Source organism: Nycticebus coucang, chromosome 2 (assembly GCF_027406575.1).
Source record: "Nycticebus coucang isolate mNycCou1 chromosome 2, mNycCou1.pri, whole genome shotgun sequence".
NCBI classification, from domain to species: Eukaryota; Metazoa; Chordata; class Mammalia; order Primates; family Lorisidae; genus Nycticebus; species Nycticebus coucang.
Window position 1 is genome coordinate 118735165 of NC_069781.1, and position 27437 is coordinate 118762601.

The window sequence follows — 27437 nt, forward strand, 5'->3', positions numbered from 1 at the left end:
AACTGGTAGTGGGGGTGGGAATGTTGCTGTCATCTAGTATACAGAAGCCAGGGATGCTGTCACAACAAAGAATTATCTGGTCCAAAATGTCAATAATGTCAAGATTAGGAAAGTACAGAGATAAGTGATTGATTTTAAGGCTCTGCAAATCACAGGAACAAGTTAAAATTTAAGGGTAGGAAAAAAAAACTTTGTTCACAGATGACATGATTATCTTTGTAGAAAATCTGAAAGAATCAATAAGAAACCTGGACATGGCTGGGCATGGTGGCTCATGCCTATAATCCTAGCACTTTGAGAAGCCAAGGTGGGTGGAATGTTTGAGCTCAGGAGTTCAAGACCAGCCTCAGCAAGAGTGAGACCCCATCTCTACTAAAAATAGAAAAACTAGCTGGGTATTGTGGCAGGTGCCTATAGTCCCAGCTACTCGGGAAGCTGAGGCAAGAAGATTGCTTAAGCCTAAGAGTTTGAGGTTCCTATGAACTATGATCGTGCCACAGCATTCTACCCAGGGCAACAGAGTAAGACTCAGTCTCAAAAAACAAAAAACAAATAAAACTGGAAAAATGATGAAAGCAAGGTTATAGGGTAAAAGGTTAATATATAGAAGTCCATTACTTTCCTATATACCAGCAATGTGACAAGTAGAATTTGAAATTAAAAAAACATTACCACAGTTAAATGAATAAATAAACTGTGGCATATTCAAAACTTGGGAGCAGCCAAGATGCCTTTCCACAGTTAAGGGATAAACCAGATAATGGAATGTTGGTCAAGCTATGAAAAGACACGGAGGAAACTTCAATGGATATCACTAAGTGAAAGAAGCCAATCTGAAAAGGCTGCATACTGTATGATTCCAAAGATGTAATATCTGGCAAAGGCAAAACTATGGAGACAGTAAAAAGATCAGTGGTTGCCACCGGTTAGGCGGAAAGGATAAAGGGAGGGATGAATAGACAGAGCACAGAAAATTTTTTATTTTTAAGGCAAGGAAAATACTTTGTATGATACTTGGTGAATACATGTATAATACAATGTATAATGATACATTTGCCAAAACCCACAGAATATACAACAGTAAGAATAAACCCTAATGTAAACTATGGACTTTAGGTAATAACGGTATGTCAGTGTAGGTTCATCAGTTATAACAAACACACCACTGTGGTATGGGGGAGGTTAGGGAGGAGGATGGGTGTCTACTGAAACTCTTCGCAATTTATGCTCAATTTTGCTATGAACCTAAAACTTCTCTAAAAAAATAAAATCTATTTAAAAAATTAAGGATAATCAACATGGAAAAGAAACTATAACTTCCAAACCTAGCAGAAGACAAAAAGAAGAGGCCAGGTGTGGTGGCTCATGCTTATAATCCTAGCACTCTCAGAGGCTGAGGCAGGCAGATTGCTTGAGTTCAGGAGTTCAAGACCAGCCTGATCAAGAGAGAGACCCTTTCTACTAAAACAAGAAAAAGTGAGGCAGGAGGATCACTTGAGCCCAAGAGTTTGAGGTTGCTGTGTTGCTAAGACACCATAACACTCTACTCAGGGCGACAGAGTGAGACTCTGTCTCAAAAAAAAAAAAAAAAGAAGAAGAAGAGAAAAAGAGGAATAAAGAAAACTTTATTAATCCCATAGAATTGTGGAAAAGAAAAAAAGAAACAGAAAAAACATGGTACATAGAAAACAGAAAATAATCACTTCTCAGACTTTTGGCTAAGATCCAGTGTAGAACACACAAAATAAGACCCCAGAAATAGGCAGCACCCGTAGCTCAGAGGTAGGGCACTGGCCATATACACCTAGGCTGGCAGGTTTGAACTTGGCCCCGGCCAGCTAAACAACGGTGAAAATCGCAACAAAAAAATAGCCGGGCACTGTGGCAGGCGCCTGTAGTCCCAGCTACTTGGGAGGCTTAGGCAAGAGAATCACTTAAGCCCACGAGTATGAGGTTGCTGTGAGCTGTGATGCCAGAGCACTCTACCCACTGTGACTCTGTCTCAAAAAACAAACAAATAAACAAACAAAATCCCAGAAATACACACAAATTTATCAGTAATCATAATGATTATAAACATTTACTTTACAAATAAACTTGGTGGTTAAAAGATAGAAACTGTTGGATTGGATTTAAAAAATTTTTATGTTCTTTACAAAAAATATACCCAAAACATAATGACAAAGAAATATTGAAGGCTAGGCACAGTGGCTCACGCCTATAATCCTAGCAATTTGGGAGGCTGAGGCGGGTGGCTCATCTGAGCTGAGGAGTTTAAGATTAGCCTGACCAAGAGCAAGCACTGTCTCAACTAAAAATAGAAAAACTAGCCAGGCAGAGTGATGCACACATATAGTTCCATCTACTTAGGAGGCTGAGGCCAGAGGACTGCTCAAGCCTAAGAGTTTGAGGTTGCTGTGAGCAGTGATGATGCCACAGCACTCTGCCAAGGGTAACAGAGTAAGACTCTGTCTAAAAAAAAAGAAAAAGAAATATTGAAGATAAGGAAAAAGTGAATCGACCTTCTCCCTTCTCCTCTTACTCAGCAAGGTCAGCTGACTGATTCCCCATTTTAAAAATAGAAAAAACATTGAGGCAAACACTAACCAAAAGAAAGCTAGTGTAGCTATATTAATATTAGGCAAAATAAACTATAAGGCATGAAGTTATTAGGAATATATAGTTATTATTCATTGACAAGAGACATAATCACAAGGAAGACATAAATGATTATGAACATCTATGAAATTAATAAGAAAGCCTCAAAATATAAGATGCAAAAATTCACAGAATTACAATGGAATTTTGACAAATCTACATTGTAGAAATCTAATACACTCATCTCAGTTATAGATCAAAAAAGCAGAAAAACTATTAAGAATGCTGAATATTCGAAACAATAATAAACCTGATGTATGGCCATGTATAGAACCAGATACTCAACAATTAGAAAATACACATTATTTTCAAGTACACAAAGAATATTAACAAAACTGACAATATATTAGCCCAGAGTTTCAGCAAATTAAAGAATTAATATCTCTGGGCATGTAGCTCACACCTATAATCCTAGTTCTCTGAGAGGCTGAGGTGGGAGGATTGTTTTAGCTCAGGAGTTTGAAATTCAGTCTCCACAAAATATAAAAAAACCCAGCCATGCTTCATGGCAAGCGCCTGTAGTCTCACCTACTCCTGAGTCTGAGGCAGGAGGATCCCTGGAGCCCAGGAGTCTGAGGTTGCTGTGAGCTATAATGACGCCACTGTACTTACTCTACTCGGATGACAGAGTGAGACACTGTCTCAACAACAACAAAAAAGAATCAATATCTTACAGACTACATCATCTGAATACAACCCCAAATATTGAAGGGTAATTATAAAATATTCCCTTATACCACAGATGTCAGAAAATACTTAGAAGTATCATGAAAGTAGAACATGCATAATGCAGCTCAATATATATTTAAATGAAAATTTATAGACTCAAACAATTATTTTTGTAAAGAATATAAATTTAAAAATAATTAGCTAAGGGTCTACCACAAGAAGTAACATAAGAGAATAAACCAACAAAATGAAGGCAGGGAATAACAAAGAACATTCTAAGAACAGAAATGAATTAAATAGAAAATAAACACTAGCAGTCAATAGAAACAAAAGATGGTTCTTTGAAAAGCCAAATAAAATAGAGTAATAAAAGAGTAATCAAGAGCAAGATTGAACAATTTTAAAAAATGAGATAAAGGTATAAACAATATTAGACAAGAAAAAATATAGCAGAAATCCAAAATACTATCAATTAAAAGGGAATATTAAATTTTATTTTCCTCTAAAGGTATCAAGTTGTTGCAAAATCATTTGTTGTAATAATGATCCTTTTCCCACTGAATTATTAGGGCACCTTTGTAAAAAATCATTTTACCACTGTTATACATGTCTATTTCTAGATAGAACCTAGTCCAGGAATTATGTTATTGTCACATTTTCTTAAGTACTATTGTTTTTGTTCTGCCTTGATGTATAACACCCACCTTTTACATATCTTCACTAACTTATTAAAGATGTTTTATACCACTCAAACTGATTATCATCTAGGGAGCTAGCATTCCACTGGGGGGAAAAGAAGTCTTTCAAGGAGCATAAAACTTTCATTACAGAATTTTCAAAACAATGCAAAGGTGACATCATGTGATTATTGCCCAAAGTTTATAAGCTATGGAACTTACACCGTCATTGTGAGTTAAAAATGTACCCTGAGAATACGAAACACACCATAATATATAATCTATTAAAAAGGGGTGGGGGGCAGGTATGGTGGCTCACACCTGTAATCCCTGCACTCTGGGAGGCCCAGGCAGGTGGATTGCTTGAGCTCACGAGTTCAAAAAGCAACACTCCATCTCTACTAAAAATAGAAAAACTGAGGCAAGAAGATAACTTGAGCCCAAGAGTTGAAGGTTGCTGTGAGCTATGATGCCACAGCACTCTACCCAGGGTGACAGCTTGAGACTGTGTCTCAAAAAACAAGGGCTGGGGGGAAGGTAGGAGACAAAAATGAAAACAAAAGCTGATGGACTAAATTCTTCTAAGCACCTTTGAAAGACCTCAATAACCTAGCCTCAGAATACTTGCAAAGTTTTTTCATTTTTTCCTCTTCCTTTATTCACAAATGTAAAACTTTTTTTTTTAATTTTGCTTTCAATTTCAACTGGCTTTTACTCATCTTACTTTGAAGCTTTTTTTTTTCCCTTTTCTTCCTTTAGCAATTCTCTTGCCCTTTGCCTCCCAAGTAGCTGGGACTATAGGTGCCCACCACAACGCCTGGCTTTTTTGGGTAGAGACAGGGTCTCACAAATCACCAGCTCAGGATGGTCTTGAACCTCTTAGCTCAAGCAATCCACCCGCCTCAGCCTCCCACAGTGCTAGGACTATAGATGTGAGCCACCACATCCAGCCCACAAATGTAAAACTTTTTTAACCACTTGTCCTATGACCTAGCCTTGGTCCTTTTTCTTTGTGACTTTGCTTATGCTAATTCCCCAATGGTCTTCCTTTTACCTTTCTGCCCTCTAACTCTGCTCATTCTTGGAAGTAGTTCCTTAGAAGCCTCCACAGCCTATTCCAGTCCTGACCTTCCTTTTCCCAACTCCTAGTCTGGTCTTTATTTCCAAAATAGCCATATTTTGTTTTAGACTCGTCCTCTCTTATATGTTTGTTTCATTAGTTTATTATATGTATTAATATGCCAACATATTAGTTTATTAGTTCATTGGTTTTATATTTGTAGCTACATCATAGACATTATCTATTTTTTTTTTTTTTTGAGACAGAGCTTCAAGCTGTAGCCCTGGGTAGAGTGCTGTGGCATCACAGCTCACAGCAACCTTTAACTCTTGGGCTCAAGCAAGCCTCCTGCCTCAGTTTTTCTATTTTTAGCAGAGATGAGGTCTCGCTTTCGCTCAGGATGGTCTCAAACTCATAAGCTCAAGCAAGCCACCCGCCTCGGCCTCCCAGAGTGCTAGAATTACAGGCATGAGCCAGCCACCTGGCCCATAGACATTATCTTATTATTTATTATATTCACCATAACACACTTTTAGGCATGTAGCAGATATTTACTAAATTAATTAAGAGATATAATTAAAATTTATTAAAAAATAGGAAAGATATGTGCTCGCTTCGGCAGCACATATACTAAAATTGGAACGATACAGAGAAGATTAGCATGGCCCCTGCGCAAGGATGACACGCAAATTCGTGAAGCGTTCCATATTTAAAAAAAAAAAAAAAAATAGGAAAGATATAAAAGAGTAAACATAGACTAAGACTCCAAAATGCTATAGAATAGAGGAATACCTTTAGGTTTAGAACTTCTTAGTGTTCTTCTTCTGTCTTCCAATTTATCTGTTGTCCTTCCACTGGCGATTTTTTGGATCCCCTTCTCCCCAGCCACATCAGGGCTGCCATCCGGTAGTAACTTTTGAGCCTTTACATTCAGCCTTGCAACATTCAACATCTTTAAGGAACGGCACATGGCACTCATCTTCTGCCTCACTGGAGTACAAGGGACACCTCCTTCCAAAACAACATCAGGGAAAGAAGAGTAAATTACTTTTCACCTTTGTGGAATCAAGAACTACTTTAATTCAGATTACTGTGAAGGAATATCAAAATGAAGTATATCTCTTCAGAATGATCTGAATTAGTGAGCTCTTACATCTCTTTCTACCCCACACACAGGGTAGAAAGACAGCCCTTCTTTTAATCGAAGTTTAGGAACTAAACATCTTGATATGATTAGATGATTTTCTTCCCCACAAGGCAAATAACACACTCATTTGGGTGTGATCCAATGGCCACGGAATTGCATGAAACTTTTCTGAAAGACAACTTAGGAATCTGCATTAAGAGCCAGTTTTCATGTTCTTTGACATAGTAACTTGTTCCTGGAAACTTATGCTAAGGAAATGACTGAAAGAACAAATTATATGCATGATGCATACTGTAGTATTATAATGATAAAAACTGAAAACAATGTGAATGTTCATCAATAACAGAGAATTTTGTAAATTTTGTTAAGCAATGAGATAGAATGATAACTAAAAAGGCAAGGTAGCGGATGAACAAATATTTTTAAGCAGAATATAAAGTTGTATTTAAATTTGTTACAATTAGAAATAATCATTAGGAAGGTAGGATTGTGGGTGATCTTTTTAAAAATACTATCAGACTAACAATTACTTTTTTTTTTTTTTTTTTGAGGCAGAGTCTTATTTTGTCGCCCTCGGTAGAGTACCGTGCCGTCATAGCTCACAGCAACCTCCAGCTCTTGGGCTTAGGTGATTCTCTTGGCTTAGCCTCCCAAGTAGCTGGGACTACAGGCGCCCACCACAATGCCTGGCTATTTTTTGTTGCAGTTTGGCTAGGGCTGGGTTCAAACCTGTCACTCTTGGTATACGGGGCAGGCTCCCTATTCACTGAGCCACAGGTGCCACCCCTAACAATTACTTTTAAATTTGCAATATAATAATTTGTCCTTCTTGGGGCGGCGCCTGTGGCTCAGCGGGTAGGGCGCCGGTCCCATATGCCGGAGGTGGCGGGTTCAAACCCAGCCCCGGCCAAATTAAAAAAAAAAAAAAAAAAAAAAAAATTTGTCCTTTTTCGGTTACTATTTTAACCTCATTTCAGAGAATGTCATTGTTTTAAAGTAACAGTCTCAAAAGACTGCCTTAAGAAATAGCCTTTCTTAAGACTATATGCATACGTTTCTTTTTGCTGTCTTCTTGATTAGCTACAGTGGATTCTTCACGAGATTTTCTCTGGTAGAACTCGGAAAGGTAATGTGTTAATTCATTTTCAGTTTTGGAAGACTCTTCCTTATCAGCTGGAGCAGCCTGTAGTAACCTGTAAAGACAAAGTATCTAGGATAAAACCAAAATTCTAATTTTTCAAAATGCTTTCAAAATAAAACAGCAAAAACTATTATCCTTTTAAAAGCTAATCAAAAGATATTTCCACAAGATATCTTCAAAAATACTTTCTCAGGAGGGAAAATGTCCTTCCTTTCCTTTTCAATTTGAACAAACTTAGGGGACACAGTTGCCTTGCTCATAAAACTATGAATTATTATACACAATCTTTTCATTAATAGGATTCTTTATGAATTAGGGTACATGTCTAACTATGGCAACTATTTTACTTCTGAGCTTCCACAGTTTTTTTTACTCAGTTTCCATACACTAAAGTACAAAATCATGTAATACAGTGTAATAAGCATTACGGTGACTTCAGAATAATTCTTTCACATTGTTAAGAAACTAATTTGAGATTGATAAGAAAATGAGGAAGTAGGGCAGGCAGGATGATTAGTTATTACATGCTTTTCCACCAGAGCTAAATATCAATCACTAAGAAAATTATGAAAATGGCACATTAAAAATGTATTATTTGTATTTCAATATCCTCCATCATCTAACGTTATCTGACTAAAAAGGGAGGAAATTATGGTAACATCAGTTGTATAGATAGCCGTTGGCTAGGCATAGCGGCTCAAGCCTATAATTCTAGTACTTTGGGAGGCCTAAGTGGGAGGATCACTTGTGGCCAGGAGTTAAGGTATTATAGGTTAGAATATGAGCTAAGGCTATCAGTTTCATACACACAGCCAGTTTGAGCAGATGAATTCTTCCTAAAAAATTTTTTGGCCAGGTGTGGTGGCTCATGCCTATAATCCTAGCACTTTGGGAGGCTGAGGCAAGAGAATTGCTTGAACCCAAGAGTTTGAGATTGCTATGAGCTATGATGATGCCATGGTACTATAACCCAGGGTGACAGAGTGAGACTCTGTCTCAAAGTTGTTGAGTCTCACTCTGTTACCCCTGCTTGAGTACAGTGACATCATTGTAGCTTATTGCAACCCGAAATTCCTGGGCTCAAGGAGTTCCTTAGTGTTACAGACATATGTCACATTGCTTGTTTAATTTTTCTATTTTTTGTAAAGATGGGGTCTTGGTCTTGCTTTTGCTCAGGCTGGTCTTGAACTCCTGACCTCAAGGGATCCTTCTGCCTCTGCCTCCCAGAATATAAGGATTGCAAACATGAGCAACCGAACTGGGAAGAACTTTCCTAAGTGTGCTGGTATTTATTTCCTTTAACAGCAAGGAGGTTTTGTCTGTTTTGTTTTTTGCTGTTAACTTTTAAAAATATATGGACCTTAAAAATAGAAAACTATAGAAAGCAATATGAAGTAGACAAGTATGTTACCTATCACTAAGATTAAATACTGTTAATAGTTGTATCTGCCTCAGATCTGTTTTTTTTTCTTTTTGCGGTTTTTGGCCGGGGCTGGGTTTGAACCCGCCACTTCCGGCATATGGGGCTGGCACCCTACCCCTTTGAGCCACAGGATTCACCCCAGATCTTTTCTTAAAGATCTTTTTTTTTTAAGTATTATAGACACAGCTAAAGTCCCACACTACCTCTTCTTCCTAGATGCATTCCTAGATTTTTATTTTAAAGACACACACAGAACAAACCACCGTAATTGTTATTTCAAATGTCCTAAATTTTACATATATATCAGCTTTTTGCAATTTTATATTTTTTTGGAGACAGTTTTACTTTGTCACCATCGGTAGGGTGCCGTGGCATCATAGCTCACAGCAACCTCATTCTTGGGCTTAAGCGATTCTCTTGCCTCAGCCTCCCAAGTAGCTGGGACTACAGGCGCCTCCAACAACTCCCACCTATTTTTTGGTTGCAGTTGTCATTATTGTTTGGCAGGCCTGGGCTGGATTTGAACCTGCCAGCTCCGGTGTATGTGGCTGGTGCCCTAGCTGCTGAGCTACAGGTGCTGAGCCTGCAATTTTTATTGTACTGGTTTTTCCAGAGTTTTCCATATGCATATAAATAGTCTAGCTTATTCTTTTTAACTAATCTATATCTAATATTCTACTATATGACTATCCTATATTTTATTTATTCTTTTCCCTTCTGAAGGCCAGTTGGTTCTTCCTACTTTTTTACTATTAATGAATATTACAGTATAGTTTTCTTGTGTTTATGCTAGAATTACTTTAGTATAGATACTTAGAAATGGAATTGCTGGGTTCAGCACCCGTAGCACAGTGGTTATGGTGCCAGCCACATACACTAAGGGTGGCAGGTTCGAACCCAACCTGGGCCAGCTAAACAACTGCAACCAAAAAAAAAAAAAAAAAAAAATTGCAGGGCCTTGTGGCGAGTGCCTGTAGTCCCAGCTGCTTGGGAAGCTGAGGTAAGAGTTGGAGGTTGCTGTGAGCCGTAATGCCACAGCACTCTACCAAGGGCATCATAGTGACACTGTCTCCAAAAAAAAAAAAAAAAAAAAGAGAGAGAAATGGAATTGCTGGGTATCAGAGTATGTGAAGTTCCTGCTTACCAAAAATTTTCAAATTATTCTTTAATTTTTGACTATCTAATAGGTATAAAATAAATCTGTTGGGTTTTTTCTTACTGTGGGTTTAATTTCTGTCTGCCTGAACGGAGTATCTTTTCAAATGATTGGCCTGTTGATTTCTTCTCTGTGAATTATTTTATTTGCATTCTTTACTCAATTTCAATTGAATCCCTTGTCTTATTGATTTTTAGAAGCTCTATACTAATTTGCATACTAGTCCTTTGTTGCTTATATGGATTATAGCTATACCCAAGTCCATGACTTATCTTTTGTCTTTAACGATATAGACATTTAAAAATTCATCATACTCAAATTTATCAATTTTCTCCATTTTGGTTTGAATTTTCTTTTTCTTTCTTTCTTTTTTTTTGAGACAGAGCCTCAAGCTGTCGCCCTGGGTAGAGTGCCGTGGCATCACAGCTCACAGCAACCTCCAACTCCTGGGCTCAAGCGATTCTCCTGCCTCTGCCTCCCAGATAGCTGGGACTACAGGCGCCCACCACAATGCCCAGCTATTTTTTGGTTGCAGCCATCATTGTTGTTTGGCGGGCCCGGGCTGGATTCAAACCCGTATGTGGCTGACGCCTTAGCCGCTTGAGCCACAGGCGCCAAGCCTCTTTCTTTCTTTTTTTGAGACAGTCTCAAGCTGTTGCCCTGGGTAGAGTGCCGTGGCGTCACAGATCACAGCAACCTCAAACTCTTGGACTTGAGCAATTCTCTGGCCTCAGCCTCCCGAGTAGCTGGGACTACAGGCACCCACCACAACACCCGGCCACTTGTTGGTTGTAGTTGTCATTGTTGTTTGGCAGGCCCAGGCTGGATTCGAGCCTGCCAGCTCCAGTGTATGTGGCTGACATGCTAGCTGCTGAGCTATAGGCACTCAGCCAAGGTTTGAATTTTCTTTTCTTTGTTTTTTTTTTGTAGAGACAGAGCCTCACTTTGTCACCCTTGGTAGAGTGCCATGGGGTCACAGCTCACAGCAACTTCCAGCTCCTGGGCCCAGGCGATTCTCCTGCCTCAGCCTCCTGAGTAGCTGGGACCACAGGTGCCTGCCACACTGCCTGGCTATTTTTTGTTGCAGTTTTGCCGGGGCCGGGTTTGAACCCACCACCCTCCGTACGTGGGGCCCGGCACCCTACCCACTGAGCCACAGGCACCACCCCAGTTTGAATTTTCTTATGTCTTAAGAGCTCCATCCTTCTGAAACAGCAGGATACTATGAACTCAGGAGTTCAAGACCAGCCTAAACAAGAGATCCCCATCTCTACTAAAAACAGAAAAATTAGCCAGGCATTATGGCAGGTGCCTGTAGTCCCAGCTATTCTGGAGGCTGAGGCAGGAGGATTGCTTGAACCCAAGAGTTTGAGGTTGCTGTAAGATAGCCTGACAACATGGCACTCTAGCCTGAGGCAACACAGTAAGACTCTATCTCAAACAAAACAAAAAAAAGCCCACCTAAACACTTTTATCCTTACCTTTATATTCTCTTAGATCTTTTTTCCTTCTAAGAATTTTAAAGTTTTGGGTGGCACCTGTGGCTCAAGGAGTAGGGTGCCGGTCCCATATGCCAGAGGTGGTGGGTTCAAACCCAGCCCTGGCCAAAGAAAAAAAAAGAATTTTAAAGTTTTACTTTTCATATGTAGTATTTTAATCTATTAGAAATGTATTATTGTGTATGCTGTGTGGAAATCTGATTTTTATTTTTTTCTTATAGATAGCCAATTGTCACATCACTATTTACTGATGTGACAGTAAATTAAAAAAATTCTATTCTGGGCGGCGCCTGTGGCTCAAGGAGTAGGGCGCCGGTCCCATATGCCGGAGGTGGTGGGTTCAAACCCAGCCCCAGCCAAAAAAAAAAAAAAATTCTATTCTTTCTCTGATTTATAATTCCACCTTTGTCATATGCTGAGTTCCCATGTATGTGTGGGTCACTTTCTGGATTCTCTGTTCTCTTCTGTGGGTCTATTTGCCTAGCCTTGCACCAATAGCACACTTGTGTATTTACAATAGCCTTATGGCAACTTGATATTTCATAGGGGGAAGTGCACTCATTTTTTAAAAATTTTTGTTTTGAAGTGCACTTGTTTTGTTATTAGCCCTTTATTCTTACTGATCTTTTGCTACATTTATTCTAAGTACCTTAACAATTTGTTAACATAAATTATATCCTTTTCTGTAAATAAAAATTTCTAGTTGTTGTTGGCATATTATTGACTTTATAATTTGCCTGTAGAATACTTTGGATTTTCTATAAAGAATCACCCTCCTTCAAAAACTTCACTATTTATATCTCATAAAAATACGTAAGAGATTGGCAAGGTGAAGTCGCTCACACCTGTAATACTAGCATTATGGGAGGTCAAGACGAGAGGATCACTTGAGCTCTGGAGTTTATGATCAGCCTGAGCAAAAGTGAGATTCCCACCTCTACTAAAAACAAAAAAAAAAATTAGCTGGGCATTGTGGCCGGTGCCTATAGTTCCAGCTACTTGGGAGGCTGAGGCAAGGGGATTGCTTGAGCCCAGCAGTTTCAAGTTTCTGTGAGCTATGCTGATGCCATGGCACTCTGGCCTGGGTGACTCTGTTCAAAAAAGAAAAAAAAAAAGTTAAATATAATTTAAAAAAATACTGTGGGCCAGATCTGTACATAAAACACTGAGGGAGATTAAAGAAAGACATAAATAAATGGAGACATGTACTATGTTCATGGATTAGAGAATTAGATGATTCAAGGTTAAGATGTCAATTCTTCCCAAATTAATTTATGATTCAATGCACTACTAGTCCAAGTTCCAACAGCTTTTTTGTGGAAATTGACAAACTGATTCTAGAATTTATATGAAAATGCAAAGGATTTAGAATAATCAAAGCAATTCTAAAAAAACAAAAACAAAAAACAAAGAGGACCTCCTGAGCTCTTCCAAAGCTACAATATGTGATAGTGGCATAATGCAATATTGAAGACAATGTGATATTAATATAGTTTCTGGCCTCTGTCTAGAAATGCACAATGGTGGTCAATTGATTTTTGACAAAGGTATGTCAGTAATGCAATGGGAAAACGATTGTCTTTCAACAAATGGTGTTGGAACAACCAAATATCTGTGTGAAAAAAATAAAGCTCAACTTTATCTCTTAATAATAGTCTGATTTTCTGTTGTATCTTTTACGTTTCTAATATTATTTGTCTTTTTTTAAAAAAAACATTGCTCAATATTGCTATAGATTATTTTATTTAGCTTTTCTTTCTTTCTTTTTCTTCTTTTTTTGGAGACAGACTCTTACTTAGTCACCCTGGGTAGAGTGCCATGGCATCATTGCTCAAAGCAACCTCAAACTCCTGGACTCAAGGGATCCTCTTACCTCAGCTTCCCAAGTAGCTGGGATTACAGGTGCCAACCACAACACCCAGCTAGTTTTTCTTTTCTTTTTTTTTTTTTGAGACAGAGCCTCAAGCTGTCACCCTGGATACAGTGCCATGGCATCACAGCTTACAGCAACCTCCAACTCCTGGGCTCAAGTGATTCTCCTGCCTCCGCCTCCCAAGTAGTTGGGACTACAGTCACCCACTACAATGCCCGGCTATTTTTTGGTTGCAGCTGTAATTGTTGTTTGGCGGGCCCAGGCTGGATTCAAACCTGCCAGCTCAGGTGTATGTGGCTGGCGCCTCAGCTGCTTGAGCCACAGGTGCTAAGCCTAGTTTTTCTTTTTGAGACAGAGTTTCACGTCGCCCTCAGTAGAGTGCCATGGCGTCGCAGCTCACATCAACCTCAACTCTTAGACTTTAAGCAATTCTCTTGCTTCAGCCTCCCAAGTAGCTGGGACTGCAGGCACCTGCCACAACGCTTGGCTATTTTTTTGTTGTTATTGTTGCAGTTATCGTTGTTGAGCTGGCCCAGGCCAGGTTAGGACCTGCCAACCTTGGTACACATGGCCGGAGCCATAACCACTGCATTACAGGCCCTAAGCCTAGTTTTTCTATTTTTAGCAGAGACAGGGTCTCGCTTTTGCTCAGGCTGGTTTTGAACTCCTGAATTCAAGCAATCCTCCTGCCTCAGCCTCCCAGAATGCTAGGATTACAGGCATGAGCCACCACCCAACCTATTTTATTTAGCTTTTAAAAGAACCATGTCATTCTGATGATTGCTATTATTTGTTATCTATTTAAATCATTTCTATTCTTATCTTTATTGCCTTCATTCTTTTGTGAGGGCTCTCTTATTTAATTGTTAAGTTGGAGTCTTAGTAATTGGATTTTAACTTTTTTCTTTACAAAATAGTCATTTAATTCTATAAATACTCCTTTAAGTATAACTTCAGCTGCATTACACAGGTTTGCTATTTTCTTTAAGTTCAGATTATTATGAGGGTATAAATGATTATGTTACAATGTTTGCACTTGTTAGGTAAGGTCCCTGCTGCAGTTGTGCCCCTCAACCAAGAGGTGTGCCCGTTAGGTGAGAGCACACCATATATTTTCTATTTTCATTGATACTTAATTCTAAATACTTTCTGATACCCAGAACATGAGTGTTAGAAAATATTTGATAATTTCTTTAATTGATAATTTTTAGACTTTTGGGCATGTATATACTTATGCATTGTTAATATATTATCGAACATACTCCTATAATATGTACTAAGTATGGGCATGTTTTACTTTTTAATTAGTTTGTTTTTAATATTATTAGATTATACTTAGAGAATGTGATCTGTTAAAAAAAAGTTGACTTTGATTGCAAAAGGGACTTTACCTAACAATTGCAATCAGTGTAACCTGGCTTATTGTACCCTCAATGAATCCCCAACAATAAAAAAAAAAAAATTCAAAGACAATAAACTAAAAAAAAAAAAAAAAAAAAAAAGAAAGTTGACTTTTTTTTTGTAGAGACAGAGTCTCACTTCATTGCCCTTGGTAGAGTGCCGTGGCCTCACACAGCTCACAGCAACCTCCAACTCCTGGGCTTAAGCGATTCTCTTGCCTCAGCCTCCCGAGTAGCTGGGACTACAGGTGCCCGCCACAACGCCCGGCTATTTTTTGGTTGCAGTTTGGCCGAGGCCGGGTTTGAACCCGCCACCCTCGGTATATGGGGCCGGCGCCTTACCGACTGAGCCACAGGCGCCGCCCAAAAGTTGACTTTTTTGAGATGCTAGTCTATCGCCCTCCTCATTTGCCATAAAATTAACAACCTTTTCTTTTCTTTCTTTCTTTCTTTTTTTTTTTTTTTTTTGAGACGATGTCTGAAGTTGTTGCCCTGGTTAGAGTGCCATGGTGCCATAGCTCACAGTAACCTCCAACTCCTAGGCGCAAATGATCCTCCTGCCTCAGTTTTTCTATTTTAACAGAGACGGGGTCTCCCACCCACCTTGGCCTCCCAGAGTACTAGGATTACAGGTGTGAGCCACTGCGCCCAGCCAACAAACTCTTCTTTTTCTCAAAAAAAAAGTTGACTTTAATAATCAATACCCAGAAAGATATAAGTTTTACCAAAATGACTCCATCAAATCTGAACTGGCACCACTGATATTAGAGAAAGGAAACCACTTCTCCACAACAGCTGGACTCCAGGGAATAGTGCGATGGATCTCCTCCTGGGCCCACTCTGGAACAGTAGGAGCTATAGGAACAATGGAACAGAGGCAAGAGAGGAAAGAGCCATTACAACAAAAATGACAAACAAAGTGGCATCTTTATCAACATTCATTCATCCGTATCACCAACTTCCTGTAGGCCTATCTTGTCATGAAAAATGTGCAAACATAGTTTAAAGTCTTTTGTTCTTATTACTGACAACAAATCCACTCCTTTTCTTTTTTTCTTTTGACTCAGAAAGCTATTTTACTTGCGTGTTTGCTCATCCCCGATTGAATACTTTTCCACCTGACTTTTCAACAACTGCCAAAAAGGCATGACCTATAGGGTTAGAACTGGAAACTGGGAGGTATTTTAGCATCTTAATCCCTGCAGTCTTCTCTGCCTAAGTCCAAATTCTCTGAGCCCAAGGGCAAGAATCCTGAACAGTTTGCAGAACAGCTCTCCAAAGTATCCTGTTTATGACTAACTCACTGACCCACTCATCTTATTTCTGAAATGTTCCTCTAAATAGGTTAAAATATGTTGTTTTTCTATTCTTAAAAATGTACCACTTTGAAATAGCTTTTGTAAAGAATAAATAATATAGTAATATGTGTATAACAGCAACATAGAACTGTAGAGTGTAGGGGAACATATGGGTAGGTTCTCTTAGAAAAGTTTAATGGTTGGGCGGCACCTGTAGTTCAAAGGAGTAGGGCACTGGCCCCATATGCCTGAGGTGGCGGGTTCAAAACCAGTCCCAGCCAAAAACTGCAAAAAAAAAAAAAAAAGAATAAGCTTAATGGAGATGGGGGTTGGGAGACATTAACAGAAACTTCAGTAAACTCAGTAATTATAAAACGCCCACACAAGGCCCCAAATAAAATGCCATACATTCAGGAAGTCTCACTGAAAAAATTCATTAGTAGGTACTCAATAAATCTGCTGAATAAGTGAATAAAAGAAATATCAAGTTGATTATATATATTTAAATCTACCTAGCATAAACAAGGATAATAATAGTAACAATGCAAGCAGAGAGAGGGAAGGAGGGAGGGGGTGGGGCCTTGGTGCATGCCACACCCTCTGGGGGCAAGACATGATTGCAAGAGGGACTTTACCTAACAAATGCAATCAGTGTAACCTGGCTTATTGTACCCTCAATGAATCCCCAACAATAAAATAATAATAATAATAATAATAATAAAAGGAAAAAAACAATAGTAACAATGCAATGAATTAAAAGGTAGATAGAATAACTACAGTTTTACAAGCAATCATTATTAAATGTATTAAAAATCAAGTTTCACAGATGATTGTAAGAGGGTTTTACCTAACAAATGCAATCAGTGTAACCTGGTTTCTTGTACCCTCAATGAATCCCCAATAATAAATTAAAAAAAAAAAAAAGCAAGTTTCACCTTATGACTTTGATTTCAAACTGGTCTTATGGAACCTTTGGCCTCCTCAGGATTTCTATAAATAATGATAATTTAAACTGCCTGAAGTATTGTAGCTTGCTTTTATCTGCCTTATAAAATAGTGTGTTTCTAGTAAATGCATGGTGGGAGAAAGTTCTGATGCTGGAAAAGACTGTAAACCGCCCTAGATTGTATGAGTAATAGGCTAATTGCTTCTCAGCATTTTGGCTAAAATTAAGTGTAGTTACTGGGTTCAGAAGCTTACCAGAAGTAGCAAGATCTTCAAGTGAATTATCAATCTGATTCAAGACACAATCCATAACACCTGAGAAGAGGGAAGCTGTATCCTGAGGGCCCTGGACCACAGATGTTTGATGAAAATGTCTTTGAAAGTGAGTCTCCTCTGTGCGGAACATGGTGAGAACTGTAGCATTGGCAGAGAGCGGGGAAATAACTCCAGTGACAGGGGGCCAGCCTTCACCATGATCTACATCAGCAACCTATATAAGAAGTTCTAATTAGTTGAGAATACTTTTGTCAATATGCTTGCCTAAAGAAGAATGTAGTTAGTAAAAGACAGAATAACAGTTTTCCCAATGATTATTAATGTAAAGAGAAAATTTTACAAAAGATAGGCTTTATGGTTACCAGAGGTAGAAGAGATTTACTAATCAAATAGTCCCAATCTCTCAATTTACAAATAAGAAAAACCTCATATTACCAGTTATATTTAGTAAAACTTATTATATGCTCTCTGAATCCTCACAACCAGTCTGAGGTAAAAATGATTATTATTCCAATTTTATATAGAAAGGATTGTTCAGGAGGAAGAAGTACTTATTCAAAGTTACCTAGTTAGTAAAGGAAGAGACCCAAGCATATGTGACTTCAAAACCCATGCACTTAACCCTGAGGCAATATTATTATTAGGAGACTTGTCTGGGCTGGGCGCCCATAGCACAGTGGTTATGGTGCCAGCCACATACACCAAAAGTGGCGGGTTCAAGCTCAGCCCAGGCCAGCTAACGAACAATGGCAAATGTAACAAAAAATAGCTGGGCATTGTGGCTGGTGCCTGTGGTCCCAGCTGCTTGGGAGGCTGAGGCAAGAAAATCGCTTGAGCCCAAGAGTTTCAGGTTGCTGTGAGCTGTGACACCAGAGAGACTCTGTCTCAAAAAAAAAAAAAAAAAAAGGGACATACAGTGGGCAGTAAAGACCTAATCCAGATCACTGTCTCTCCAGCCCCACGTGCTTTTTCAGAGCACTTAACTCTTAGAACAGCATCAGTTCAATAACCTCACTGTTTTTTCTCTAGAATGTTTTATAATGTGATCCAGAATAGAGATACCCCCTGAGATTATTAAGGCACAAGACAAGGTAAGGTAAGGAATTTGCTAGTAGTTTAAAAATAATTATCACCTATAAATCAAATCTAGGTAGGTACATGTTTCTTTTCATAAAACATTTTTAAGTTTGTGTAACTACTACTACTATCTAATGTTTTAGTATAGTAGCTTTTTCTTTACTTAACATAAAAGCTTTAAAAATAGCAAGAAATCACCTCAGTACCATAATACAACCATTGCATCTGGCTGACTGCCTTTTTCCCTATGTGAATGTCATTTAGCTTAATTGGATTCTGGGTACATAGAATTTTATCAATGGTTTCTTCATTAAAGAGCACTGTCATCATTATGCTTCAATGTTGATAATATTATTAGCAAAAATGTCAGTTTTTCTGAGACTATATTAGGGCATTCCATAACACACTTATTTCACTTTCCTAGTGTGTTTAATTAGCCAAGAATAACATCATGTAGAGGATACTTACCAGATGTAACTCTTCAGCAGTGAGCCTGCTTACCAGCTGCTGAAATAACAGCTTTTGATTTGATGTGTTCTCCTCTGAACTTTGTAGCATCCAGCTGTCAGTCCCAAAAGTGCTGCTCATTGGGAGAGACCACTGAGACACTGAGCCTTTTAGAAAAATTCTGACTGGTTTCTGAAAATGTCTCTGATGCATAGCCAAGGGCTCTAGGGTGACTGTCCATGTTTCTCTAATCTCTTTGCCTGTTAGAATTAAAGAATATTAAAGTTCTAACACAAGAAATAGTTACCAAAAAGAGATTTAACAGTAGAGGGGAAAAAATCAGATTGCTAGTTGAGGTACTGTCACTTACTTCACACTTTAACCCTCATTTTGTTGCCAACAATCTATCACAGCAAGTTCATTTAGTAGAGGAAAAGCTATAAAGGAAGGGAATTACAAGGGCAAGATGTGATGTCAGAACTTGTCAATAATTATGGCTTAGAAGTAAGTACTCAAGCAATACTTACTACTTATAAGAAAGACACTGCTCTTTAAACCCATAAAATACAGTACATCATCATATCTACAAGGTTAAATTCTAAAGACTATGTATGATGAAAATGCTGAAACAAAACTACTCCTGAAAATTCCTTTAGCCGCACACAGTGTACAACATAGTTTATATCTCTATGCAATATTATTTCTGTGTGGGGCAGCGCCTGTGGCTCAGTGAGTAGGGCGCCGGCCCCATAGGCCGAGGGTGTCGGGTTCAAGCCCAGCCCTGGCCAAACTGCAACAAAAAAATAGCCAGGCATTGTGGTGGGTGTCTGTAGTCCCAGCTGCTCGGGAGGCTGAGGCAAGAGAATCATGTAAGCCCAGGAGCTGGAGGTTGCTGTGAGTTGTGTGACGCCACGGCACTCTACCAAGGGCAGTAAAGTGAGACTCTGTCTCTACAAAAAAAAAAAATATATATCATTTCTGTGTGAATACATAACGTATTGAAAAATGAGATTCAGACTCAGCGCCCGTAGCACAGTGATTATAGCACCAGCCACATACACTGAGGCTGGTGGGTTCAAACCTGGCTGGAGCCAGCTAAACAATAATGACAACTACAATAAAAAATAGCCAGGTGCTGTGGCAGGTGCCTGTAGTCCCAGCTATTTGGGAGGCTAAGGCAAGAGAATCACTTAAGCCCAAGAGTTTGAGGTTGTTGTGAGCTATAACGCCACGGCACTCTACTGAGGGCAACATAATGAGACTCTGTCTCAAAAAAATAAATAAATGAATGAGATTCAGCCTAGAGAATCACACAATGAAGCAAATTTACAAAGATTCCACCGTGCTGGCTTTTCCCGTTAACAGGCATCATTTTTGGTTTCTGTAGACTAATTGATTTTTTTTCTTAGTCAAACATTGTATCTTTATGGTCTTCAACTTCTATAAGGCAATTCAATATTACCACCCATGCACTTGGGCACCTGAACAATGTCAACCGTCAACCTTCTTTGGGAACAGTTGGGAAACTCTTTAAAATCATCCACTGGTCTTTTTGTGCATGGGCTGGCAGTTGTACTATATTAGAGTTCAAACTTTTCCTATGCAGTCTCTGATTTTGCTTAGAGATCTTTTAATTCTTTCCATTACAAGCATTCAGTGATTGCCTAGGCTGTGGGATATGCCAAAGAAGTTAAAAACATGGATCTGTCTTGAAGAAATTAATGTAATTGAGATTAAACAAACAAAAAAAATCCTAAAATATGATTTGCTTACTTTCAACAGGGAGAAATAATGTTCCTTCTATTCTTGGAAATGAGTCTTCATACCCAGGAGAATTATAGAGCAAGCGGTTTAAGGTAGCATCACTTGGCAGAGTTGAAATCCATGGAGAGAAGTGAGGTTCACTTGACAGCTTTCTTTCACCCATGAGCAGTATTTCCCTAGCTTTAGTAAAATCCTGGGTGAACGATTCAGATGGCAAGACGGTACCTCCTCTAAGGTGGAGCAGTTCACAAACTGTCCAGTACCCAAGGTGATCTGGGGATTCCCACAACTAAAATAAAAATGACAAAAGAACCTCAGGTTATTAAAAATTAGGCATTCATAAATAAAGCTAAAGAAATCAGGAGAAAGTAAAATGGATTTCAACATTGAAGGATCAAATTATACAATTAACGTATTTCTTAAACCAAATACAAATAATGGCCAGCATCCAGTAATAGTACAACCACAGAAAATAATTACTACATAATATGTCTTCAAGAAAGCATTTATTTAGTGAAAATAGCACTCATTTGTATTTTCTGTCAAGGAACAGAAGTGATGCAAATCACTGGGTATAAATCATAAAATATTAGAATCAGAAAGAACACCAAATCATTATATATTAATAAAAATAATTCTGATTAGACACCTGGCAACAGCCAGGTGTCATGGGGGTGAGGCAGAAGCTCCTTCCCCAGACAGTGACCACTGCTTTGACTTGTCTACCCATAGGTCAGTGTAGGGAACAAACAGGTTTCTCTGTACTATCTTCACTGTTTTAACTGAAACCCTCATCATCTTTTCTCCACATTGCTCTAAGTATTCTTCCAAACTACATATATGATCATTCTACATCTCTAAAACCTTTCAGAGACTTCCCACTTCTTCCAGGTAAAGTAACTCTTTAACACAGCCATAAAGCCCTACACAACTGATCCTAAACAACCTTTTGGAATACATAACTTCTATTTCCTTCTTGCTTTCTAGGCATACTTAACCATTTACTATTTCCTGAGCATGTCACAATTTATAATGTGTCTATGTTTTTGCTGATTTTATTTCCTATGCCTACCTTTCCTTCTTCACCAATTGAATGCTTATTATATACTTCCATATCTAGCTCAAATCCTGCTCTTTGTAAAAGCCCTGCCTCACTCCTTCACACATCCTGATTCTTCAACCTTCTTTCAATGAACTTTTACTGAGCAACCTCTATGCACCATGTCTAGGATCTTAAAAGTCAGGAATGGGGTGATTAAAACAATTAAGAGGCATTTAAAAAGAACAGAATAGAAAATATCAGAGCACAGTAGAAAATATCACATGTAACAAAGATAAACAATGTTTATTGAGAAACTTTTGTTTCAGTTGTGCATACCAACCTGTAATAGATTAATTAATGAATTAGTGTTGGCTGTTACCATCCCTGTTTTCCGGTGTTCACTGCTGTGTAGGGAAAAGAGTAAGCTAGTTCACAGGCCATAGATCTTGATTAGGATTTTCTGCCAAAGGCACACAAAAAATTTGTTGAAATTGCTTCAGCTAAGAGACCAGCTGAAAAAAAAAAAAAAACCCCAAAAAACCAAAACAACCCTGCTTATCAAATGAAGGCTAAGCTCAAACATTAATAACAGTTGAAAAGAGCATTAACTTCTGATTAAAAATATATACACGTCTTAATCTGTTTTCTATTGTTTAGAACAGAATACCTGAAATTGGGTAATTTATAAAGAAAAGGAATGTATTTCTTATAGTGATGGAGGCTAAGATGGTCCAAGGTCAGGGGTCCCTAACTGCTGAGGGCCTTCTTGCTGATAGGAACTCTTTGAAGAGTCTTAAGGTGCTGCAGGGCATCACACAGAAAGGGGGCAAAGCTCAGGTCTCTCTTCTTATAAAACCACCACCCCCATTCCCATGATAACACATTAATCCATTAACACATTAATCTATGAATGGATTAATCCATTCATTAGGGCAGAACTCTCATGCCCCAATCATCTATTAAAAGCACTACTGCCTGTGGCTCAAGCGGCTAAGGTGCTAGCCACATACACCTGAGCTGGCAGGTTCGAATCCAGCCTGGGCCGGCCAAACAACAATGCAACCAAAAAATAGCCAGGCGTGTGGCAGACGCCTGTAGGCCCAGCTACCTGGGAGGCAGAGGCAGGAGCATTGCTTGAGCCCAAGAGCTAGAGGTTGCTGTGAGCTGTAATGCCATAGCACTCTATCCAGGCGACAGCTTGAGGCTCTGTCTCAAAAAAAAAAAAAAAAAAAAAAAAAAAGAAAAGCACTACCTCTCAATATTGCCATTTTGGAGATTAAATTTCCACATGAGTCTTGAAGGGGACGAATATTCAAACTATAGTAACACGCATGATAAAAAATGATACAAATAGTACTACAGAATATGGTTACATTTTTCATTTGTATGGTATCATGGGGTAAGTGACAGACATGTCCTATTGATAGTTTCAAATTTGGTGATTTGTAAATGTCCACTAGACTGTTTAGCTCCAAGAGATCAGGGACCACATCTGTTTTTCCCTAATGGTGTATTCAGCCCCCAGAATACCTGGCAAGTATGTAACAAATGTGTTGAATAAATCAAAGGCAAAAAGTTAAAAATGTGTCGGGGTCTCCTATCCTTTATTCTATCCTATAATTTTTTTTGAGACAGAGTCTCACTTTGTGGCCCTTGGTAGAGTGTGGCATCACAGCTCATAGCAATCTCAAACTCTTGGGCTTAAGTGAGTCTCTTGCCTCAGCCTCCCAAGTAGCTGGGACTACAGGCGCCCACCACAATGCCCAGCTATTTTTTGGTTGAAGTTGTCATTGGTGTTTGGCAGGCTCGGGCTGGATTTGAACCCACCACCTCTGGTGTATGTGGCTGGCACCCTAGCTTCTGAGCTACAGGCACCGAGCCAATTCTATCCTATATTTTTGAAAGTGTTTTTGGTGCTTGGAACCCTCCACCTCCAGTCTGAGTCCGGGTTCTAATTCTCCCGGTTCTTCTTCCCAGACCATGAGCTTCCTAAGACAGGACTTGGATTTTATCTTCCTTTCTTCCCACTCTATATACTGAGAGCTCTCCAAGGTAAGAGGCTAAACTCCCTTTTGCTTTCACAACGTGCCTAGGCAGAGGCTTTTGAACAGGAAAAGACAGATCTTCAGCAGAAGAAAATACCAGAAAAGCTTAAGATTGCCTGCTGATGGGCATATTCTTAGGAGAAAATATATGGCAGATGAAAGAAGGAAAGTCTCAGAGAAGAACCATCCCCACAGATCTTTAAAAAGATCAAGTCAACCAACTTATTTCAATGCTGTTCCAAAAAGAAAGAGAGAAAAAGGAAACAAGGAGAAAATCTCCAAGCCCCATTCACTAAAACTTCTTTGCGGCCGGTATTTGAAATATTATCATTCCATAATAAAATCTTTGATGTGATAAATTATCTCAATTGAGCACTTATATATGTATTGTGTACTGTGCCCAACACTTGATTTGCTGCCTAAACAGATTTTAATTTTTAGGACTACATTTTCCCCATCAAATGTTTATCATTCCCTTAAATTTTGTCTTTTTCTTTTCTTCTTTAACAAACTACTGCTGCCTTATTTTGCATTTGCCATGACCTGGGGAGGGGGGCTTTCTTTGTACGTGAAGGCATGTTGGAAATTTTAATACAGTATCATTATTTGTATTGATAATACAGTATCATTATTTGGCTTAAGCACCTGCTTGTTTTTCACCTGTAATCTTAAAAATGTGTTTCGATTTAGTGGAATCACATCTTTTGCCTGGTTAAACTACCTTCCAAAGGTTACCTATTAATTAGAACAAAATCTGCACTTAGGACTTGGTCTTGTAGAGTCCTCTCATACTGCTCTCCTCCTTGTCTTTTTGTTTTTGAAATAAACAAAACTCATTTTCAGCTCAAATCCTTACACCTGCTCTTCTCTTTGCCGGGAATGTTCTTTCCCAGCCTTCACATTCATTAAGTCTCTGCTCAAAAAGCCCTTCCCAGATTACCATCCTTTATATAATACACACCTTCTACCCCCTCACCCAGCTGTATTTTCTTCAGAGCATAATTTGAAATAATATTACTTACTTGCTTATCTGTTTAATATAAAATATAAGCTCCACTTTGGCTACCATATTCCCAGCAACTAAAACTGTGTATTAAGTAAGTACTCAATGTTAGTGGCTTCTCAATGAACATTGGTTAACTAAATAAGGCGACATGAAGAATACAAAGGTAAAACTATAAACTTTTCATAGCACTTAACAGGAGCAGGGGGCCTCGATGGCTCTACAAAAATTCAAATTAATTATTTATCACTTGAAGTTTGTAAGAATTTATTCATTTAGTCAGGAAGTATTTATTGAACACCTACAATGTTCAACACACATCTGTGGGGGATATAATGTGTTAAGACCTGGTGTCTGCCTTTGAGGTATGTTTAGACTAAAAGAAAGGTGAGAGATGTGCACAATTGGAACATAATGGGGTAGGAGCATCCCAGAAAAGTGCTGGAAATCAGAGTAGTTGTCATTTGGGCAAAGCCTTATGAGTGAGGTTTAGACTGGCTTACAAAGAGTGAAAACTAGCATCCCAAGCAGCTGGAACAGCACAAGGTAAGACAAACAAGGAGTAAAGAACTGCAGATTAGGCTGGGTGTGGTGCCTTATACCTATAATCCTAGCACTCTGGGAGCCCAAGGCGGGTTGATCACCTCAGCTCTGGAGTTTGAGACCAGCCTAAGCAAAAGCCAGACCTTGTCTCTACTAAAAATAGAAAAATTAGCCAGGCGTTATGGCAGGCGCCTGTAAGTCCCAGCTACTGGGGAGGCTGAGACAGAAGGATCCCTTGACCCAGGAGTTTGACGTTGCTGTGAGCTATGACGCCACGGAACTCTAGCCTGAGCACCAGAGTGAGACTCTCTCAAAAAACAACAACAACAACAACAACAAAAGAAAGACCTGTGGATTATGCAGACTAGGTTTGATATGCTAGAATACATGTTGTGTGTGGGAAAATAAAGTCTGGGGAGACAGGCAGGGCCCAAATTGGGAAAGACTTTAAATGTTTAGTAGGCAGTGAGGAACCATCGCTTTGTTGTGAAATCTGTTCCTACGTATTGGTGACCACAGTACTTTCCTTCTATAAGTATTGGTGACCACAGTACTTTTCTTCTAAAGGGGCACATGGTCATTTTAGCTTCATTCCGGGTCTGTTGGCTGCTCTGTGGACGCTACCGAGTTCTAGTTAGAAGGAGAGCACAGTGCGCTACATCTGAGACTACTGTTTCCTTACCTTAGACCATTCGGTGGTATCCACCCAGTACAAGGTGATTTTTCGGGCGATCATGACTTCCTGGACTCTCTTGGGCAACAACTTCTCCATCACCTGCTTAGGGGTTGGCGGCAGGGGATGGGCCTGGGCCTCGCACCCGGACACGAACTGCAGCAGCTCCCTCTGCGAATGTGGGCAGGGGGCCAGGAGGAAGACGGCATTCACAAAGCCCCGGAGCACAGCCTCGGCCTCCTTGGCCTCGCTCTCCACGTCCAGCAGTCTCCTCCCGGAGCTCCGCAGGATCGGCTTCGTGGGCGACGTGATCTCGGGCCGGTCCCACTGGTAGTCCAGCAGCGTCTCCATCAGGGCGCTGTGCGTGTGGGAGGCCCTGGGCGCAGGGCCGGGCAGGTGGGCGCGATCCTCCAGCCTGGCCTCCAGCTCTTCCTCGAAGTCCTCCCACGAGCGAACCCCCATCTCACGGAAGTCAGACACCCGGGAAGGCCGGCTCCGCGCCCCCTGCGAGTCAAAAAACTTGAAGGCCCAGTGGATGCCAGCGAGGCCGAATCGGCAGCTCAGGTAGGTTAGGAGGCGCAGGGCGGCCCGCCGGACCCTGCTGTGGCGAGCGGCGCCGCCGGCGGTATCCAACAGCAGCATTACTTTGTGACAGCACGTCATGTCGGCGGTGCAGCCGCCTGAAGGACTCCAACCTAGGCCCGCGCCTTCTCCCCCTAGACCCTTCCTTAAGTAACCAGCGCCATTCACTGTTCCCTCAGGGGCCCTGGTCGAAAGGCTCCCGCGCTCTCCAAGCACTGTTGCTATTGGAAGAGTTAGTTCCCAAGCTCAGCTTCTATTGGTCACTGGCCTTACGTAATTACGTAAGCAACTTCCATTTTTGGCGGTGATTGGAAGGGCTGTGGAGAAAACCTCGGCTTGATTGGTGGAGACCGTGGCTGAGGGCGGGGCGCTGCGTTATGGAAGAAACTTAACACTCATTGGCCTGAGTCTTCGTTTTAAAATTTAAAGAGGTGGCGCTTCGGGGCGTGTCCAGAAGTTTCCCCACTGGGAATGAGGCTGGGTTTGGAGAATTGTACGCGGTCGTGTATGCTGCCTGGTGTTATCAATTTTATTCCTTTATTATCCTCTTGCTGTCTGCAGGATCTGTAGTGATAGTCTCTGTTTCATTCCTAATATTGGTCATCGTGTCCTCTATTTTCCTTATCAGTATTACTAGAGGTTTGTCAATTTTTTTGTTTTTGAGACAGAGTCTCACTTTGTCGCCCTTGCTAGAGTGCCCTGGCGTCACAGTTCACAGCGACCTCGAACTCTTAGGCTCAAGCGATCCTCTTGCCTCAGCCTCCGGAGTAACTGGGACTACAGGCGCCTGCCACAACGCCCGGCTATTTTTAGCGATGGGGTCTCGCTTTGGCTCAGGCTGGTCTGGAACTCGTGAACTCAGGCGATCCACTCATCTCGGCCTCCCAGAGTGCTAGGATTATAGGCGTGAGCCACCAAGCCCGGACTAGATTTGTCAATTTTATTGATCTTTTTAGAGAACTGGCTCCGTTTTATTTTATTTTATTTTATTTTTTGATACAGTGTCTCACTCTGTTGTCCCAGGCTAGAGTGCAGCGGC

At 39.9% G+C, this 27437-nt stretch overlaps 1 protein-coding gene and 1 non-coding gene across 2 annotated transcripts in view; one reads left to right on the forward strand and one right to left on the reverse strand.

Annotated features, from left to right (window-relative positions):
- Positions 1–26543, reverse strand: part of TICRR (TOPBP1 interacting checkpoint and replication regulator) — a 58001-nt gene extending 31458 nt beyond the window's left edge. The window contains exons 1-7 of the mRNA XM_053581663.1: positions 25826–26543; positions 20520–20799; positions 18768–19006; positions 17202–17436; positions 15429–15558; positions 7265–7404; positions 5857–6075 (exon numbers count right to left, since the gene is read on the reverse strand). Of these exons, the coding sequence (XP_053437638.1) occupies positions 5857–6075; positions 7265–7404; positions 15429–15558; positions 17202–17436; positions 18768–19006; positions 20520–20799; positions 25826–26479 (1897 nt within the window). The 5' untranslated portion in view covers positions 26480–26543. The remainder of the gene's footprint in view (positions 1–5856; positions 6076–7264; positions 7405–15428; positions 15559–17201; positions 17437–18767; positions 19007–20519; positions 20800–25825) is intronic.
- Positions 5671–5777, forward strand: LOC128579972 (U6 spliceosomal RNA). The gene has a single exon (XR_008378338.1). It is a non-coding gene; the product is annotated as a U6 spliceosomal RNA (small nuclear RNA).
- Positions 26544–27437: the final 894 nt, after the last annotated feature.